The 20,024-nt window shown below is 38.4% G+C and overlaps 1 protein-coding gene across 1 annotated transcript in view; it reads right to left on the reverse strand.

Moving 5' to 3' along the window:
• The window catches only part of Arhgap15 (Rho GTPase activating protein 15), a 591,259-nt gene that overhangs the window by 476,069 nt on the left and 95,166 nt on the right, over nucleotides 1–20,024 (reverse strand). Inside the window, exon 5 of the mRNA XM_050140010.1 lies at nucleotides 16,487–16,574. Within this exon, the coding sequence (XP_049995967.1) occupies nucleotides 16,487–16,574 (88 nt within the window). The remainder of the gene's footprint in view (nucleotides 1–16,486; nucleotides 16,575–20,024) is intronic.

Genomic DNA, 20,024 nt, shown 5'->3' on the forward strand with positions numbered 1-20,024 from the left:
GATTTTCTTTGGGTTCTCCTTCTTATTTAGCTTCTCTAAGAACCCGAATTATAGGTTCAATGTCCTTTATTTATGGCTAGAAACCAAATATGAGTGAGAACATTCCATGTTCTTCTTTTTGGGTCTGGCTTACCTCACTCAGGATGGTGTTTATACAGCCCAGGAACACCTGCTTGAGGAGCTACCAACCCACGTGACCTGGGCCTCCCACAGACATGCTCACGGCCCAGTTTGTCAATTGAGGTCCCTTCTTCTTTGGTTTCTTCAGTTTTGTATCATGTTAAAAACAAATAAGTAAACACACAGAAACTATTAAGATTAGTGATGTGGTGAGTTTAGAAATATAACAAAAAACTGGTTATTTGAGTAATATGAAAGGATCAAACATCTATGCTTCATGACAAGAACACTAAGGTAAGGAGACAGGATTGTGTAAACAGTAGTTGTAACCTGTCCCCCCCCCCCCAATTAAGAGGAGACCGGGGATGGAAAACGTTGAGCACTAAAGGGTATCAGAAAAGAAAGCCTTAGTATTTAAGTGTTAAACCTCATAATAAGCAGTTCAGGAAAAGTCACAGAATGTATTTGGAAGAGAATCATCAACATTTTGTTTAAGAAGCCTGAAATTAAAGAATCTGTTAATAGAAAATGTATTTCTGATTCTTACAGCATTGAAACACAAGCATGAAACAGCTAATGAACTATGGAAGCCAATGGATGAAAGAGTATATTGTTATAAGGACAAAGTTTTTTTTTAATTTATACCAATTTATAATGGTTATAAATTGACTAAATATGGGTTTAAATCTAGGACTGAGGCTGCCATATCTTCTGCAGGGATAGATTTAAAATAGAAGTGACTGATTTTTAAAACTATGATGATAGCTCTATGGAAGAGTTACTGCCTCTGGACGAAGGCATGCAAGCCTCTTAGCTGGAACAATGTGAAGTCATTAAAAATTGATCCTGTGCTTAGCCACTTCATATTTTTATTATTCTCATAGTCCATCTTCATGGTTTCTCAATAATCACTGACAGAGTATTCTCTACATAGTATGCTTTTCTTTGTTTTACATTAAGCCTTTGGGATTAGTTTTCTGTTTTATGAGCTATTTGGGGCACATAGTTTTCAGTGTGTATTAGGAAGTGTCTCAGGGTGAACAGTCTTTTGCTTTATGGTGATGGACATTAGGCACAAGTGTAACAAATCATTGGGCCGCTCCTCCTCTCTGCCTCAATCCTAGATGTGTTCTTAAACAAGATAAAGCTCAGACTTTATGAAGTAGGTTATTAGCCACCATTTTTTATTTTGGATTAATTGCTTGTTTTGGAATATAGACTGAGATTGTCCTTAACCGTTTTGAAACACAGAACACAAAATTGATTTAGAGGAATTAAGTTTAACCACATAACTTGCTTTGATTCTGGAAAATCGTTCATGGAGGAGGACAAAACTCACTTATCAATTCTCATCTGGGAAAAAATGATTTAGGAAAGAGTGCAAAATTGATACCTGATCTTATTAATATCTAAAGTATGGCCTCTGTCAATGCAAAAGTGGAGACTGATTATAACATGTGGGTTTTCTGTTTATGAATATAAATGATACTAATAATAACTGAAATTGCTACTACAATGAAATTTCTCAGTATGTTATAGAACAAATCAAATGGGCTTCTCAGAGAGGTAAACCTTCATTAGTGGTTATACTGGTAAAATGTGTGCTTTTGTTGCTGTTTAGAGGAGAGAGTGTTTTCTTCTTTTAAATATATAATAGCCCTCTCTTGGGCTTAATTTTTAATCAAAATCTTTCTAAAATAATTCCGATACCTTCTCCATAAATTACTTGTGCTATATTTTTATTCTCATATTTATATTACCTGTAGAGCTAATGGAATTCTTCCAAACTTGTTTCTTAGATTTTCATCCACTCCAATGACTGTCATTATAGGTGATCAGCCCAACCTGAGCTATATGGCCCCTCATCTCAGAATTCCTTCCTAGAACTCCAGTTCTTCCTTCTACATGGCCAGAGTGTATGCATGTCCCTTTTTAGTTCTTAGCTCCTTCTACTTCTGGCATGGATGAATTTCCATTTCTACAGAGATTGGAATCACAGTTTCTGAGGAACCATTAAGGGTCAACATGAGACAAGCATGTAGATATTCTTATTGATGAATTTAAACCCGGGGTGGGGGCAGGGAGCAGGAAACTCAGGAGAAATAGAAGAGAAAGCTATTTGTCCTTCCCCCATGTCCCCTGACCCTAGAATTTCTTCTTGTGTTCTTCAAGGAGTCTCTCTGCCCAGAGCACCTGCCCAGTAAGCTTCCTGCATTCTTGGACTAAGCAGTGGTATTCAACACTGCAATGAGTCCACTGTAATACTTCCTGTGTTTTCTGTCTCCATTGTTATTCACTCACCGATGTCTTGGATGTATACTTCCAAATAAAGCACACTGCTTAACATTTATTATTAAAAACAAAAAAACAAACAAACAAAAAAACCACTCACACAGAGAGCTGCAGTAACTGGCATCAGTGTTCTTGTGGCAAAGATAGATAGTACTCTACTAACATAGCTTCTCTTTATTTGAGTGTCTAGAGTTACTCCATCTTAATTCAGTGCTCAGTGGATCAAAATGTAGCCAGTTACTTCTTCTTACCAATGGAATGGGAAAAGTGATGGAAGACCTTTCCAGGTATTCAAGAGCCTAAATATCTTGCCTAGGCTGTTATGATCTACCTTCATCTGCTGCTACTTTTAACAACTAGGCTTCATTGTTTACTAGCAGAAGACACGGACTTGTGTACCTAGAGTAGATACCGAATGCAATTAAGAATTACTCTGTTAACAGTGTGTCAGGCACATTGTATCAGTTTTGCCCCCCCCCCCAGTGCCATGAGGTAAGATGCACCTATTAACATCATGTTGTAGTTGAGATAACCAAAGCTATACAACAAATAAAATGTCAACCTAATATTTATAACCTAGATAGTCTAACTTGTACATTTACCCTATAGGATATACCACTTCTCTGCAACTTCTAGTTCAAAAGTGACTTTTTGAAATCTAAATACATTTATTGCTCAGTGCTTTTTAAAAGAATGTACTGTAGGAGAAAATGTTCATTTTATTCTAGAGAAACACAGGCTCTGAAACATGTGTTATGCTGACCAAAGTGATAAAACACAAAGTCAAGCTTCATAATGAAAATAGTTTTCTGGGAGAGCCTAAGGTGAGGTTTATTGAGGGATAGTGAACTATTATCCATTTAAAAGGCTTCTTATCAATTTAATTGATTTTGTAGCTAATAAAAATTATGTAAGATATAGAATTTATTGTGGTTAATGGACAAATCTTAAGAAAATGATAACCAGAGAACACAGCTTCATTTGCAGGAATATTGATCATTGGATTTTTTTCTTCTAAAACTTCAGTTAATAATGCAATAGAAAATACTCTTCCCTTTTTTCTTCCTTTGTTCCTATTTTTACCTGTCATCTCCAGATTTTCAACTGCCACCTTTTTCTAGTTATAAATCTACGATGGGTCCACATGATGGTGTTCTCTGCAGTTGTCAGAGTGAAGCCCAGCAGGGACAACTGTCTTGACTGCAAGAACAGTATTATGAAACTAAAATATATAGCAGAGACTTAAGATGCCTTTGCCAGGTTTAGATTGTTAGATCTACTATTGTCTTTTCATTCTTCGGGCTCTTATTGAGCAAGAGTCTATGAGGTGACTCAATACTCTCTCTGTAAAAATATAATTACTCTGTATTCATTTAGCACAGATAATAATTCATGAATAGCATTTTAATTGAAACTATTTTCATCTTTCTGCTCACTCTCATATTTTATATCCATAAGTTCATGTTGTTGTTGAGTTCACACTACAGTGAAAAAGTCTTAGATCTGGTACTTATCTAATTAATGCTTAACACATATTTCACATTGAAAATAAACAATATTAAAGAAAACAAACAATTTAAATGAGGCCTTTTACACTTCTCTTCATTGCTTTCAAGAATACAGCTGAATGGGTTATTTCAAAAAGTTAATAGTTTATTAAATTTCCTCAACGCTTCTGTAATTGGACATAAACTTTTTAAAGAAGTGTATCTCACAGAAGTGGACAGTAGAATGGTGGTTACCAGGTGTCTTAAAGGAGCTGGTCAAGTTTTAATTAGATAAGAAGCTCCAGCTGAGGCACTGATCCCCACTCGTGAACAGATTTAAACTTAGATCTCTAGATCATCACGGTAAAAACACATCCTATAAATCCTCGGTTTCTCACTATCTCTGGAATAATTAATAATAATAATTATTTAATAATAATAATTAACAATAATATTTTTACTGGTTCAGAACAGGGAATGTTACAGTAAAGACGGAATCCACCTTTAGGTGTAGAGATAATATTATCTGTTCCTTTAAGATTTAATTCAGTTGAACACGTCCACCATGTAAGCTAGGGAGCACTCCCATGGAAGGCAACTCAACCATAAGCTATGTTAAAGAGGTAGAAGGAATACTTATCACCAGGGTAGTGTGCTTATCTTTCCCTAGATTCTTCTTTAGATGCTAACAGCATCTAAATATGCTTTCTTGGGTACTTACTCTGGGTTTCCTTAGCTTTCTCTGATGCTCTCCCATCACTGTCCATTAGAGGGCTGCCCTCCATCCCTAACAAATGGTATGGCTTTCTATCTTCCTCTCTTCCTCTTACCTCTTTCCGTTTTCAAGCAGCTTCAAAAATTTAAAACTTGTCTGTCCTATGGATTTTCTATGAAAAGATAATAAAATTATCTTCAGGCTTTCTTTTGAATCTGTTCTTAAATTCTATTACCACTGAGACTAAGAACCCCAAGAGGGAAGCCCAGTTTTCCCAGTAACATGTGACAACTCTGCCAGTACTCACTAAAATTCCCTTGACACCTGCACAAGGAGGCACTAGTACAGACATGAGTACAAGATGGAAGTTCTCCTTTCCCTTGTTGGTTCTGGAAATCTTCCCTGCAAATGTATTTAATATTGTAGAACCAAGGGTTACAATGTTAGTATTACTTTAAGAAAAACATGATTTTACATTGTTGGGTTTCAAACTCAGGGCCTGGTGCATAATAAATAAGTACTTTATTGCTAGTCCAAACCACCAGCCCTAATTTTAAATGTCTATAGCTAGGGCCACATTGTTCAATGCAGTTTCTTTTGAAACTGCAGAAAGTTGCATTTTAAGAAAGTAAATGATTCCCTACACTAGATTCTAGCCATCTCCAGCCCGGACAATACTAATCAAAGCCCTCTACCCTGTTGATGCTCAATCCAGAAGTACAATAAACATTCTTAGAGATTACCTGACATTCTTTCACTCACCACTTCCTGGTCACTCCTAGCAACAACCTTTATCTAGCCCAAAAACAAAGTTTTCAGAGCCTCTTTTCCTTCCTCTTCCAGACACAGTTATCCTAGTGTTTGAGCAGAATGTGAGCTCTCAACTTTCTGGAAGGAGAGATATCTCTTCTGAAGCTATATTTTTTATTGAGCTCTGCATTTTTCTCTGCTCCCTTCCCTGTCTCTCCCCTCCCCTTCAAACATCTCCCATGGTCCCCATGCTCCCTACTCGGGAGATCTTGTCTTTTGCTACTTCCCATGTAGATTAGATCCATGTACGTCTCTCTTATTGTATAAGAGCTCTGGGATTGTAATTTGTAGGCTGATTTTCTTTGCTTTATATTTAAAAACTACTTATGAGTGAGTACATATGATAATTGACTTTCTTATACCTGTAAGAATGGCCAAGATCAAAAACATTGATGACCACTTATGCTGGAGAGGTTGTGGAGTAAAGGGAATACTTCTGCATTAGTTGAATAATGGTAGCAGTTTCTCCCCAAGGACTATGGCAAATCTAACCTCAAGTTCTCGGCCCCAGTACTTATAGCACATATGTGTCTCATCTTGTGAGGCTGGCCACCTCCTCATTATTATAATTAGAGCAGCAATGAACATAAATGAATAATTATCTCTTTAGTAGGACATAGAATCCTTTTGTGTACATGGCCAAGAACTGGTGGTGGTTTAAAAGAAAATATCCTCCAAAGGGAGTAGCACTATTAAAAGGTGTGGCCTTGTTGGAGGAAGTGAGTCACTGTGGGGGCCGGTTTTGAGGTCTCTATTGCTAAAGCTTCCCTCAGTGTGACTGTCAGCAAGATGTAGCAATCTCAGTTCCAGCACCATGTCTGCCTATATGTCAATACATTTCCCATCATGATGATAATGGACTCAACCTCCTAAACTGTAAGCAAGCCACCCCAATTAAGTGTTTACTTTATAAGAGTTGCCATGGTTATGGTGTCTCTTCACAGCAATAGAAACCTAACTAAGACACTGGTTTAGATCTGTCATGTGATATATCTATTTTCAGCAATTGGAGGAATCTCCACAGGAATTTCCATAGCGAATGCACTGGTTTCCATGACCAATAATCATGAATAAATGTTCTTCATCCTCATATCTAGGCCAGCATTTACTCTTTGGTTGTTGTTTGTATGTATTTGATCTTAGCCATTCTGATTAGGCTAAGTACTTTAACTCTCTCTCAAAGTAGGTTTAGTTTGTATTTCTCTTATGGCTAAAGGTTGTAAACATGCTAAAAGTGTTTCTCAGCCATTAATATTTCATCTTTCGAAAACTCTCTTTTGAATTCCTTGCCACAATTTAACTGGATTTTTTGATGTTATCATTTTTTCTTTTGAATATTTTGTTTATTCTGGATATTAATCCTGTATCAGATGTATGTCTCTTCAATTGAATGATGGTGTCTTTTGCTACAAAAAAAAAAAGTTTTTTACCATCTGTCAATTGTAAGTCTTAATGCCTATGTTACCTGGATATTCTCCTTTCCTGTGCTATAAATTCAAGTGTATCATTAGTTCTTCCATTGTCTGATCTAGAGTGTGTGAGGTCTTTGATACATCTGGAACTTTGCATAGGGTGAGAGATAAGGATCTAGTTTCATTCTTCTACACCCGGCTATTGCGTTTTATCAGCACCACTTGAAAATCTATTTTTTTTTTCTCCAGTGTGCACTTTCTTGCCTTTTTGAAAAGAAGGTAGAGGGTGAAGCAGTATGGAGTTAGATGTGGGTCCTTAGTTATATTCTATTGTTCAATATTTCTGTTTTTATGTCAAGTATTATACTACTTTTCTTACTATACTGCTACAGTATAAAGTGGTATAAAATCAGGGTGGTTGTACCTCCATTAGTGCTTTTATTGTTTAGGATTGTCTTGGTTATTCTGAAGATGTTTTATGGGTTTTTTTTGTTCTCTGACTCTTTTCATGTGAAATTTTAGATTTTTTTCAATTTATGTAAAGAAAAGCATTTGGGTTTTTATGGCTTCTGTGATTCTATAGATTGATTTTGGGAGGATGACCATTTTTACAGTATTACTCATACAAATTCAAGAGCTTGAAAGGTTCTTCCATCTTCTCGTGTCTTCCTTATACAAATCTTTCACTTCCTTGGTTAAATATATTTCAAGATAAGTATCTTTTATGCCGTTGTTGGTGGGATTGTTTCTCTGATTTCTTTCTTGGTATTCTTATGTGTATAGGAAGATTACTGATTTTTGTGTATTAACTTTTATACTCCTACTTTGCCAAATGTGTTCATCAACTTTTGAATTTTTTGGAGTTTAGGTTCTTTTATGCATAGAATTGTATTATTTTTCTTTTTGTGGTGCATGCTAATAAAATATGCTGAAGAAGCAGAGGCGTGAAGATCTTAAGTTTATTGCTTCTTTTCTTCCCTCCTCCTTTTCTTCCTCCAACTTTCCTATCTCCCCTTCCTTCTTTTTAGTAATTAGGGTGGAATTCAGGACCTTGAGCATAGAAATCAAGTTATGCACCACTGAACTGTATTCACAGCAAGACACAAACAAAAGCAAACAAACCCACAAAAACTTAATAGATTGAGTCACGCTTATTTGACCAAGCTTTGCACAACAGGAATGGCTTCAATTTGTGATTCTCTTGCCTCTGGTCTTTGGGGAGATTAGACTGCTTCAGTTTTGTATTTCTCAGAACATTTAACACAATGGTATAAAACTGAACTTGCAGAATGTTACTTGTAGAATGACCAAATTGGGAGGAGGTATGTAGATTGAGCGTTACTTACAAGGCTGGACAAGGCTTACATGTACCAAATGGTCTTAGTCAGTATAATATTGCTGGGAAAAGACAAGGCACCTCTTATAAAGGGAAATATTTAATTGGGGTTTTCTTTCAGTTTCAGAGGCTTAGTCCTTTGTAGTCATGCCAGTAAGCATGGTGCTAGGAAGGCCAACATGGTACGTGGGAAGTTGAAAGTTCTCCATCCAGATCCAAAAGCAGCAGGAAGAGAAGGCATGAGAAAGTCATTGGGCCATGTTTAAGTTTCTGAAACCCCAAAGCCCATCCTAGTGACATACTTCCTCCAACAAGGCCACATCTTCTAATCCCTCTCAAGCAACAGTGTTTTCTAAGGACCAGTCATTCAATATGTGAGTTTATGGGGGCAATTGCTACTCAAAATACTACACAAGCCTGTGGTTCTAGAGCCCAGATTCTTAAACTACCAAGTAACTGACTATGGGGTGTTTGAATGTAATTGGCCCCCATAAGCTCATAGCAAGTGGCACTCTTAGCAGGTGTGGCTTTGTTGGAGTAGGTATAGTCTTGTTGAAGGAAGTGTGTTACTGCAAGTGTGGGGGCAGACTTTGAGGTTTCCTAGGCTTAAGCTTCACTCAGTGTCAAGGTCCTGCTTGTTGTCATCTGATCAAGATGTAGCCAACACCATGTCTGCCTGCCTACTACCATGCTCCCCACTATGATGATAATGGACTGAACCTCTGAAATTGTAAGCTGCCACCTCAATTAAATGTTTTCCTTTATAAGAGTTGCGATGGTCATACTGCTTCTTCACAGCAATAGAAACCCAAAGGCATGGGGATCATAAAAAATTGGCTACTTTTTCTTCTGGATGTGGAATGAGATGTGCAAAATTATTTCAAAATAAAATTGCAGAGAACATATTTCTGGCAACACTTGCCTGTGCTATGTCACAGTGCTTTACTTCAATCTTGCAGCATGCATGAACACTCTGTGCTACACGTGTCTGTACCCTCAGGACCAGAGAGAGTTGCCGGAGACCCCTCAGCTCACACTGAGACTAGGTGTGATGGGCGATAGTGTCCTCACTGTATATACTAAGGGCTCTGCCCACACAGAAGTAAAATGGAGTACATAGTTCCTCAAAATGTCAGGGTGAAATTAATATACTTTTGGGTTGTCTTGTTTGCACAGTGTTTGATTTTTTTTTAAAGTTCATCACTTGATTTGCTTAATCAAATCCCATTCAAAAAAAAAAAATACCAAAGGAATTTTGGCCATAAGAGTGGAGGAAAATTTCCACCTACTTCTAAAATGTCTCTAAATAATACTCCTGCTATTTTGAACTATCTATTTATACAAACTGACATTCTCAGAATTAATGATTATAAAATCCAAACATCAATCAACTCTGACAAAAGTGCTCTAGGTTCCATAGTACCAAATGCTCAGTCAAGATTTAGTTCTTTATTTTGAAAAAAAATAAGCACATACATCTTTTATGCAAATTTGTCTCCATTTTAATAAACAGTAAAATTATATGCATACCAAAGAATTGTGATAAAATAAATTTCTCTGATTTATTATCAGTAAATGTTTGATTTGTATGCCTATTTTATATTCCGGTGTACCTGGTAAGCCCTGGTCTGGTCCTGGCTTTCTCACAGTTATATCACAGTCATAGTTTATTATAATAAGCTTATTTATGGCTCTGTCAGCTCTACCATATCCCAACACCATGAGAGCAAGGGTCATATATTATTCATTTGGATTTCTCTTTGATTAAAATGATTATGTGATGCCTAATAGGACTTACTGATTATTCATAGAATAAATAAGTGAGTGGGGTCTCTACATTTAAAAAAATAGTTGTTCTTCCATTTGTCAGTAGTTGGTCTTATTTCTGGAGCAACCAGGAGTCCTTTTCAGAAATCCTTACCTGAGGAGGGGCTCATATGACTCCACTTCTGCCCTAAGAGATCGAGGCATTTAGTGGTTGCTAAGAGAGGGAGTCAGACTCCTTAGTGGTGTAGCCACTGGTACATTGCCCTTGTTCAGGTAAAAAACCGCCATCCATACTCATGCAGGCAACCTCGATTAAGCACAGTTGGTCCCATAAGAGAAAAGACACAGACGTATAAGGAAGAGTTTTGGGGGTTATTCTAATCTATACTGGAGTCAATGGGAGAGAGAGCATGATGGTATTGATTATGATCAAAGTATGTTATAGGTACGAGAAACTGTGAGGGGATAAATAACTGATTAAAATCCTCTTTACAAGGCCGTCCATCTACGGGTTTTGATGAATCAAGCAGGCGTGGCTGTAGTGTCCCGTGGATGCCGTCAGGTGTCTCCCCGCACATCAAACAGAAACTCTAAAGTCACAAAACACAGCAAGCTCTTAGGGTATTAACTTGGAATTGAGAGCCGAGCATCAACTGCAATTGTCCAGACACAAAAATGCACAACGGCATTAGGAAAAGACAATTTGTTGGAGTCAAGGCCTTGGAGGAAAACTCAGCTGGCAGCACAAGAGGAGACAACGACAGCTTGTGCACTCACTTGGAAGTAAAGAGTCTGATCCTGTGTTGAGGGTAATCTATGATCCCAAGAGACTCAGTTTCTCTCTTGATTGGGTCCCACTATATGCTCAGCTCCTTACAGAAACACCACATATGTCCTACTCAGTAAAAACCATTTAGATTACTCTGTGATGCAGGTGTTTGGATTATTTACCAGTAATCCACTTTAGGGTCTTGCCTTGGGAGCATATTCATAAGCTCACAACCTCTCCTTAAGGCCTATCTTATCCTGGATTCCAACTAGACCACGAAAATCATTTATATTTTAGTGCTCGTATTCCATCCATTCTTAGTCATTGTTCACGGTTTTCATCTCCTTGTGTTTTCTGCCTGCAAATCCCCATGTACAGAAGTGACAACCATCTCTCAAGGCCCAATTCAAATCCTTCAGAGATGTGAGCACTCCCTCCTTTAAATCCTTAAGAAAAAAATAAAAAGAAAGAAACAAAAACAAACATCTATTCTGTTTCCTATTTCATATCATTGTTATTGGCACAGATCTGGTAGGGCAAAGTCGTCTCTGTCTTGCTTATATATCCACGCCTTCTATGCAGCCTTAACGAGCAAGCTGTTCATTGTGGGATTTCAATACATATTCCAATGAAATCTTTTCCCACCCAGGCTGATATAAATAGCACAAACCTGATTAACTGAATGCATGCTCACATTAAAGGGAAGTAGATTATAACGAGTAGAGATGTTATTTGGATCAACTCTCCCACTGAAAACAGTGAAAATGCTGGATTAAAAAAATACCTTTTAAAAAATATTTCAGAACTGAAAGTCGGAAATGGCAGAGGGGGATGTCATGCTGAAGTTTTTATTTGTGTATTTGAGGTGGGAAATAGACAGGGAACCTGAGTATCAAAGCAACAGAACTTCATGGTCCTCTGAGGTCATTTGTTTATATTTCATATTTGAGGTTTGTTCCACACCACGGTGTAATAGGACAAGGGCCTGCCAAGCTTTCATGGAAGGATAGACAAGAATCAGTGCTGAAACTGTTCTTTTCTCTGGTTCCAAGAGAGCACAGAAGGGAAGTGTTGAGTAGGCTAAAATGTTAAAGAAGCAGAGGAGAGTCTTGTCCCCAAGAAGTTACAGTGTTTCTGTAGCTCTCCCATTTCCAAGACACAACCTGAGACTCTAATTCCACAGTCTGAGACAAGGCATCATGGCCTTACACCTGTTTTGAAACTACAAAGCACTCCCAAAAGTAGAACACATGTATCCCAAACACAGGGCACACACCTCCCACCACCACAATCACATTGCCATCTCGATGGTTAGTACACAGCCAAAGATGAGCAATGACAATCAGGAACCCAAGAAGCACGAGTCAGAGGCAGCAGAAACACATGGAATGGAGTGAGGCCCTGGACCACTGATGCTAAACACACAAGATCGGTCATAAAACAACCATTCCTCCTTTTTTCCAAAAATTAAAATGGAGACTGGAAAATACCTGCAGGAAACAAGGAGCTACGCCAGCTGACAGAATAAATTTAAAGAAACAAACTCCAGAAGTGAAAAAAATCATACTATTTGAAATTAGAGGAAAAATGTTTATCACATGAGAAGACTTAAATAAAGAACTGAAAGACACACACAGAAAAAGTACTCCCAACTGAGCTCAAAAAGACAAAAATACAGAAAGAAAAAAAGAAGACTGTTCAGACATTTGGAGAATACAGTAAGATGCTTTAACATGCTTTGGATGAGACTTAGAATAAAAATAAGGGAATATAAAGTGGGCTACATCTGAAAACACAGAAAACTTCTAGCCGGTATTCAGGACCATAAAAAGTGCAGCAACCAGCAGTGACCACGTTCTGATCTGAGGTGAGCTGGATAAGCAGGAACAGGATGCAGGAAGACAGCAGATCTGTTCCTTTGGATCTGTTCCTTTCTCTGTAGAGACTGACTTTTGTTCTTTTCTTTCTCTCCTAGATGTTTGGAGGGTTGCAGTGGCCTTCTGTTATGAAATGCCGACAATAGGCGATCAGTTACTGTTTGATCTTCTGATTCAAAACACTGAAATGGATAAAAGTCCTCTGTTTCCTTTAAAGGGAGGACCATGGACCCAAAGCCACGTGATCCTGTGCGTGTTTCCTGGACAAAAGTGGGACTAGGATATTGCTGTGGAATCAACATGTTCCTATATTGAATCCTAAGCCCTTGCCATGCTGTTAAAAGCTGGGGTTGGAAGTGGAATCTGCTAAGAAGGACGAAGCCTTAATGTTCTGCCTGCTATGTGTGGGATTACAGAGAGATGGGATCCACGCAGGAAGGGCATTCTCACTGAATCCTAGACCTACCAATGCCTCTATCTTGGACTTTGCAGACTCCAAAATCATGAGAACTTAGCATTTGTTGTTTGAGATGTGCCCCTGTGGTATGCTGTTATATCAGCCCTAAGTGGGGGGAAGAGACAGTCACTGAAAACACTTCAGTGAGAAGAAGAGTTGCCAAACGTGGGCTGTGCGGATCAGCCCCAACATTCTGTGAGATGCTGAATCAAGTAGCAGTAGTGAAGACCCATGGGAGAAAAGGGAATCCAGAAACGCTCAGGACATTCAGGAAGGACTATCTGAGTTCCAGATGAATGGATGCTTCATTTCAAGAGATATCTTTTGCTGCCTTTGGATACAGATTTTTTTCTCTTCATGAAAGCCTTGCACAACAGTATTTTCTTACATTTGTGCCATTTTGCCAGACAAGCATGGTGGTATAACAAAAATTCGAGGGCATAGGCAGATTGCTCTCTGTTTAAGTTCAAGACAGCCTGGTCTACATAACAAGATGGTCCAGGCAAGCCAGGGTTCCATAGTGAGAACCCCTATATATATATACATATATATACACATATACATATATACAGAATAGAAAATACATATATTACACACATATATATGTATTCTCTATTCTATAAATATGTGAAACAAATCATATAAAATTAATATGGTATAATAATATCTTTCCTATACTGCTGCCTAAATTATGTATGGTATAAAATGTTTATATAGTTAATTGATTTTAAATACTTATTTCTTTTAATTTATGTGTATGAGTCTTTTGACTGCATGTTTTGTGTGCCTGGTTTCAGTAAAGACCAGGGGCATCAAAGTTCCTGGAATCAGAAATACAGAGGGTTATGAATTGCATTAAGAGTACTGGTAACTGAACCCGGGACTTGCGAGAGAGCAGAAAATACACTGAACCACAGATATTCACCTTCAAATATGTACATACATTATTGGCAAATATGAGAGCAGGTGATTAGGAATTGTTTGGAGATGGTATAACCCTGTGGTTCTACTTAGCTACTTTTGTTCCGTTTTTTTTGCTGATAAAACTACCCTGCCCTTCTTGTGTGGACTCCCAGCTGAAAGAAGTTGAGTAACTCCGTAAGTGGCGAAGAGAACTGGTCTGGTCCTCCGGGTCTGTCGTTAGCCCGCTCTGAGCTACCCCGAACTTTGTCTCATCTCTGGATTACCACTGTAAGGTGGCTCAGAAAGCTTAGAGCACAGTTAACTCTTTAGGCCACAGTCTGCTCTTAGGGCAGCTTCGCCAGGCCCAGTCGAGGAAAGGCTTTTCCTCAGAACGCAAGTGAACACCAGGGCTCAGTTAAGGGGTGTAAGAGAAATTCAGAAACTTGAGCACAACCCTCTTCCAGAATAAAACCACAGCATCTTTAATCAAGGCCTGGCAATCATTGTATCATTTCTCTGAGACTGGAGCTGGTAAATGCAGCCATCCCACCAGGCCTTTTATACTTGTTTAGAAATGCGTCCAAGAAGTTGACTAGCAAGACAATTCATGCGGCACAAACACAGATCTGTAATTCTCTCTTTCCTTTACCACAGAACAGTTACCCCTACCCAGAATGTGCTTTGAAGACAATGCATGCCTGGGAGAAACTAAGAGCACTGGAAATGGGGCCAGAAGTAATAAATAAAGACTGCCAAAAACAAAACAAAACAAAAAAGCAAAGTCAATGAATTTCTTCTACAAGTCAAAAATGCATTGTCACTTTGTCACAACTCTGAAGGTTGCATTGGTGGCGTCCAATTAGTGAACTAACCTGCAATGGAAAAGTGAATTTTCTTTCACCTTTATATAATTAAACAGCAGAGAGAATTGTATCTCCCCCATATGAGGAGATTAAAAATAATGAAATAAATGCTTTAATATGGAATTAATCCATCCCATTATCTCCATCTGACTCAGCTCCAGTGGGATTCTTCTCCCTCAGCAGGACAAGAATCATCTTCTTAGTATCAAGCCCAGGCAGGCTGGCACCTTCCCACTTCCTACCTTCCCCATAGAACTCATTCAAAAAGAAAACAAAGTCTCTGCCAGGAAGTGGGTGTTGTTTTGTGCCCAGCCTTAGGTGGTATTTTATGTTCCTTCAAATGCTATCTCAACCTCACTGTAGCCAAAAGGAGAAGCGAAACAAAGCACTAAAACAAATTTCTGAAGTAATTTAAAATGCAATGGACAAAGATAATTTTAATTTATTCATCATTAGTTTGTAGATTGGACCTTACTGAGACTCCAAAAATCAGCCCCTTGCAGACAAAGGTGATTGAAATGATGGGGAACAAGCCACATGTGATCCTTTGTTCCTACTAAATTTTTCTTCTTTAAAAGACGTCTCTTAGCTAGAGTTCCCATTTTCTATTTAAAGAGGATTATATGGTGAACATGACTAGCGGCTGTAAGACAAAGAACCTGTCATTATTTTATTACCTGCCAAATATAAATTAGTTCCTTGTGGTTCCCTCCCGCCAGGCCACCACTTTCCTTATCACCTATCAAACCAATAGAATAAGGCAGGTTAGTTCCTTGTGAAGAGTCCTTCATAATCAGCACCTGGCAAACAGTCTGCCCGCCCTTTCTTGCTCTTCATGGTTGCTGCTGTGTTCGGGCAGCAAGGTTTTGAGTTTAAGGTTTTACCAGTAAGGAACTCCAAATTGCTCCTGCGGGTACACATCTCTGCGGCCGGTGGGGCCTTCCTTCAGGTGCCGTGGAGCAATTTCGCAAATCTCACTTTGCAATAACCGCAAGAAACAGCAATTGCATTAGGGTGATTAGGCGCAGTCATAAGCGCATTCACAAAGGTTAGCTGGATACAGGGGATGCCGTAGTTAGACTAAGATAAAAAATCGCTTCGTTAACTTAGAGGGTTTTCTCATTGGCAACACCCTTTATTAAGGTGCCATTTATAAAGAGTTTATTATTATTTATTAATGTGGGAGGCACTTTATAGAATGCAAGATAACAACTTAAATCCATGTATTAAAGATGTGCATACATGGTTTAATACGATTTACGTCTTATAATATTCTTTAAAGCAGACTCCCATAGTCTCATCCGTTAAACATTTATTACTAATGCATTTTATAACACGCTGTATAATACATTATTTGGGAAAGTAGCAGCATTTAGTGATTATTTCATAAATAAGAATAAAGCACTTATAAATGGCGCCTTAATTTAAAGTGTTACCTTCCCATTACCATATAGCTGCTCGCCATCCATCTCATTTGTGCGTCTTCTCCAAATGCAGCCCTCAACAAACCAGACCCTACATTCTGTTTTCCCTTCGTCTGATTAAGAGGTTATTGCATCATTTCCTCCATCTGTTTTTGGGTGTAGGTAGCTTAGAGACTTTGGTCTGAGAGCTGATTTAACCACACTTTCCGTTCCACACTGTTTCTGAAAAGATGGTAACAAAAGTAGAGACCTACCATGTTGGGGAGAGCTTGCTGCTTGGCGTCTTTGTAAAATTCAATCTTTGGACCAGAAAGAACAATCCAGGACGTAGACCAGTTTTTCCTTTAGGGGGGAAATAAATAAATAAATATGTCATGAGTAGAAACGATCATATATGAACTATGCCAGGAGTTTGTTGTGGTTGCAGACTATTTTCAATGGGTTCTCCCAAAAGTCTTCTATTTATGTAAATCAGTTAAGTGGAAGAAAACTCAGATAATAATAAACACAGTAATCTCTTGAATTTTAAAGTTTTTGACACATAAATAAAAGTTTCTGAATTTGTAAATCCTCTTAGATGCCCTCTAACTGATCCATGGCCATGTTTATTTCTACCCTTGTGCCTCCTCGCAGGACCGAAGCACGAAGGTTAAAGTGTTGGAGGCTGCTCCGTCACTGCTCCATTTTGTTGATGTAGCACGACTGAGAATCTGAGAGCCTGACCAGCTCATGTGCCGTCCTTTAAATCAAAATGCTTTGACACTCGCCAGCAATCAGAGAACTACACATGGGAGCAGAGGTGTGTGTTCTCCTCTTTCCCGTGAAAGTGCCAAGCATTGAAAGAACCAGCGTTAACTACATTCTCTCACACTGTCTCTTCTCGAGTGCCATTGAGCAATATATTTCTCATTAATTTACAAGAAATTTAGATGTTGTTATTGACTAGGCATTTTTATTCCCATGAATTGAACTTTGCCCTAAAGAAATAGGACCAGGTTTCCAGGTTCTGACCATTAAGATGAATTGCACACTCCACGTTAATTCTGCTCCTAAAGAATAAAAAAATAAGCAAACAAACAAAAATGGAGATTGCTTAAAAAATTGCTCATAACAGAAGAGTACATTGGAAGAATGACCCCTGTGTTTAAGAATACTGATGTGGGAAGATTTTAATGTAGCCCGTAATATATACTTTGCTCTGTGCTCTGCAATTTACCTAGAACCGTTTGCACCCAGCTCAGCCCCTTCTGATTATTAATTCCATCCATCAGAAGTCCAAATATTGCTTCCCTCAAAGTACATTCATGACATGTAACATGATGAATTAAAAAAAATACTTCAAAATTTTTCACTTTCATTGCCTTCATTAAAATACAAGCCCCCAGGCAACAGAAATCATTTCAACATTATTGGGTATTTTCAGAGCCTAGCACAGAGTCCTGGAGAGTCTAGGAGCTAAATGGACATTTATCTGATCAATGAGCACTTTGGCCTAAGAAAAAAGTCTCGATGTAGCTATAGTTAAAAAGATAGTGAGATTACAGATTTTTCCTTCCCTTTGTATTTCCTAGTTTTACTTGTTTCTTTAACTAAACACATTAGTGCTTCTGCATTTGGAGTATGTGTATTAGTGTTGGGAAGGTTTTCTTTCTCAGGTGGCAAAACTACCAACAAGAATGATATGCACAGGTTTCTACCATTAAATTACATTGTTGCTGCTTTCTCTAGCTTAACATTTATTTAACTGTATTGTATTGCTCTTACAAAAAGTGATGAAAAAAAGATTACAGAAAAGCTTTCACTCATATAAATAGAAAACCATATAAAATGTGAGACTATGACATATTTTTGTGTATCCATGTACATAAGATTTTGTGTAATTTCTTTCCACTTTCTATTTAGAATCATGAGCATTAACTATAAAGGCCATTTTATTTAGTGTGGCTAATGCTGACAAAAAGAATGTGGCTGCTCTTACATGTCTGAAGCTGTCTGTTTTTAAAAGGTATTTATTTATTCTTATTTTATGTGTTTTCGAGTTTTTCCTGTGGGTATGTATATATGCCTTGCGCCTGCAGAGCCAAAAGAGGGTGTCAGGTCTCAGGGAACAGGAGTCAAGGACAGTGTGAGCCACCACGCTGGTGCTAATAACCAAAGTTGGGGCCTCTGGAATAGTAGAAACTGCTCTTAACCACCGAGCCATCACTGCAGCCTCCTGAAGCATTCTTAATGATACACTAATGCAAAAGAACAAAATAAACAGGCATACAAGGAACACGTCCAGAATTTCATCAGACAATAGCATGCTGTTGGACTCACTTGTCTTCAGATGATAGTCAATGTCTCAATCAAATTATGGAAAGTCAGACAGCAAGAGAAAAATATAGCATGTTCTGTCTGGATTACTGCCCACTTCTCTTTGTAGATACCAACAGTACTAAGGTGAATTGAATCAGTAACAGCCTTCGCTTTAAGCAATTCACAGTATCAGATGACTTCAGAAAGAAGAACGGGAAGCCTGGAGCTACCGGTCAAGTCTGGTCTTCTCTGTCACAGCCCTTTTGACCATGTGGGATGAGAGTGTGAGACCTCCTGACGGGATGGACCCATATTCAATCCACCTGCTATGCTTCTCAGTCGAGTTCCTGTCTTCTGGCAGGGTGCTCGCTCGCACACCGTGTTTGCTTCCTATCTATAGAAGTTCCTAGAGAAATAGTTCTGGTTTGAATCTGTTTCAGATGTTGATCGTTTATAGAACTTGCTGGAAAAAAAAAACTTTTCTGTTCCTTAAACTTCTAACTGGAGCGGGTTACACAGGAAGTCCATGAATTCCAGTTACGCCACCTTTCTGTCTTAGGACTTTGCCCGGTGTCCCTGGTAGGTTAGCTGGAAGGACAAACACTAATGCATAAGAAAGAAGAGCTGGGAAGCTTAGCCGCGTGGCCCTCTGGAATACCCTTGTCTGGTGCCAGCTTTGTCTGTCTCCAAAATCATCTTTATTTTGTCACAATGAAGAGGAAAGCTGCCCCAACAGCTGAATCCCCCGGCTTAAAAATCTTGTCAAAATAAATAGTGAAAAGGCAGCAGATAAATTTAAGGCCCCTTTCACTTCAATGTCTCCCATGATTTCTTTTAAAAATACCAATGACATAATTTTATTGAATGACTAGTAAAAGGTTATACTCATGCCCAAAACAATGAAACTCCTAATGTTCCCGTGGACTACTGCAGAAAGCTAGGTTCAGAGAATTTAGATGACTTACTTGAGACCACATGAGCACGCAGGCCAAGTCCAGTTTCTCTGAAAATGCACCTTGTCATCTATGGAATCGATGACCTTATGCTGTATTTTTACAAGATTTAAGCAGTGCTAACTTGCTTATCATCAATGTCAGCAACATAGCCTTGGCTGACTCCCTCAATTTTAAAAGAACTATTTGTGAGAACGAGTCAGCCATTTAGGCTGCCTTACCAATGACTTTACTAAATTCTTATAAAGAAGATTAGCAGTCTGACCAGTCCCCAGCTAGATCTTCTCTACTTCCCAAAACTTTCAATCATGGGAGCTACAGTGGAGCTTTGGCTCCTGCTTGCTGCACAGTTTGCCAGCGGTGTTCTACATACATCACGTATCAGAATCACTTAGTCAGTCACAAGTAACTGCTCACATACATTCCCAAATCATTCCAAGGGCAGGTTAGAAAAGCAAAGATAGTAAGCAAAAGATAAAAAAGAAGGTAAGATGCATCTCCAGGGTTTTTGTCAGTGACTAGAAGACTCCCCTAAAACATA

This window comes from Alexandromys fortis, unplaced genomic scaffold, assembly GCF_014885135.2.
Source record: "Alexandromys fortis isolate MF-2015 unplaced genomic scaffold, M_Fortis_MF-2015_v1.1 scaffold_33, whole genome shotgun sequence".
Lineage (NCBI taxonomy): Eukaryota > Metazoa > Chordata > Mammalia > Rodentia > Cricetidae > Alexandromys > Alexandromys fortis.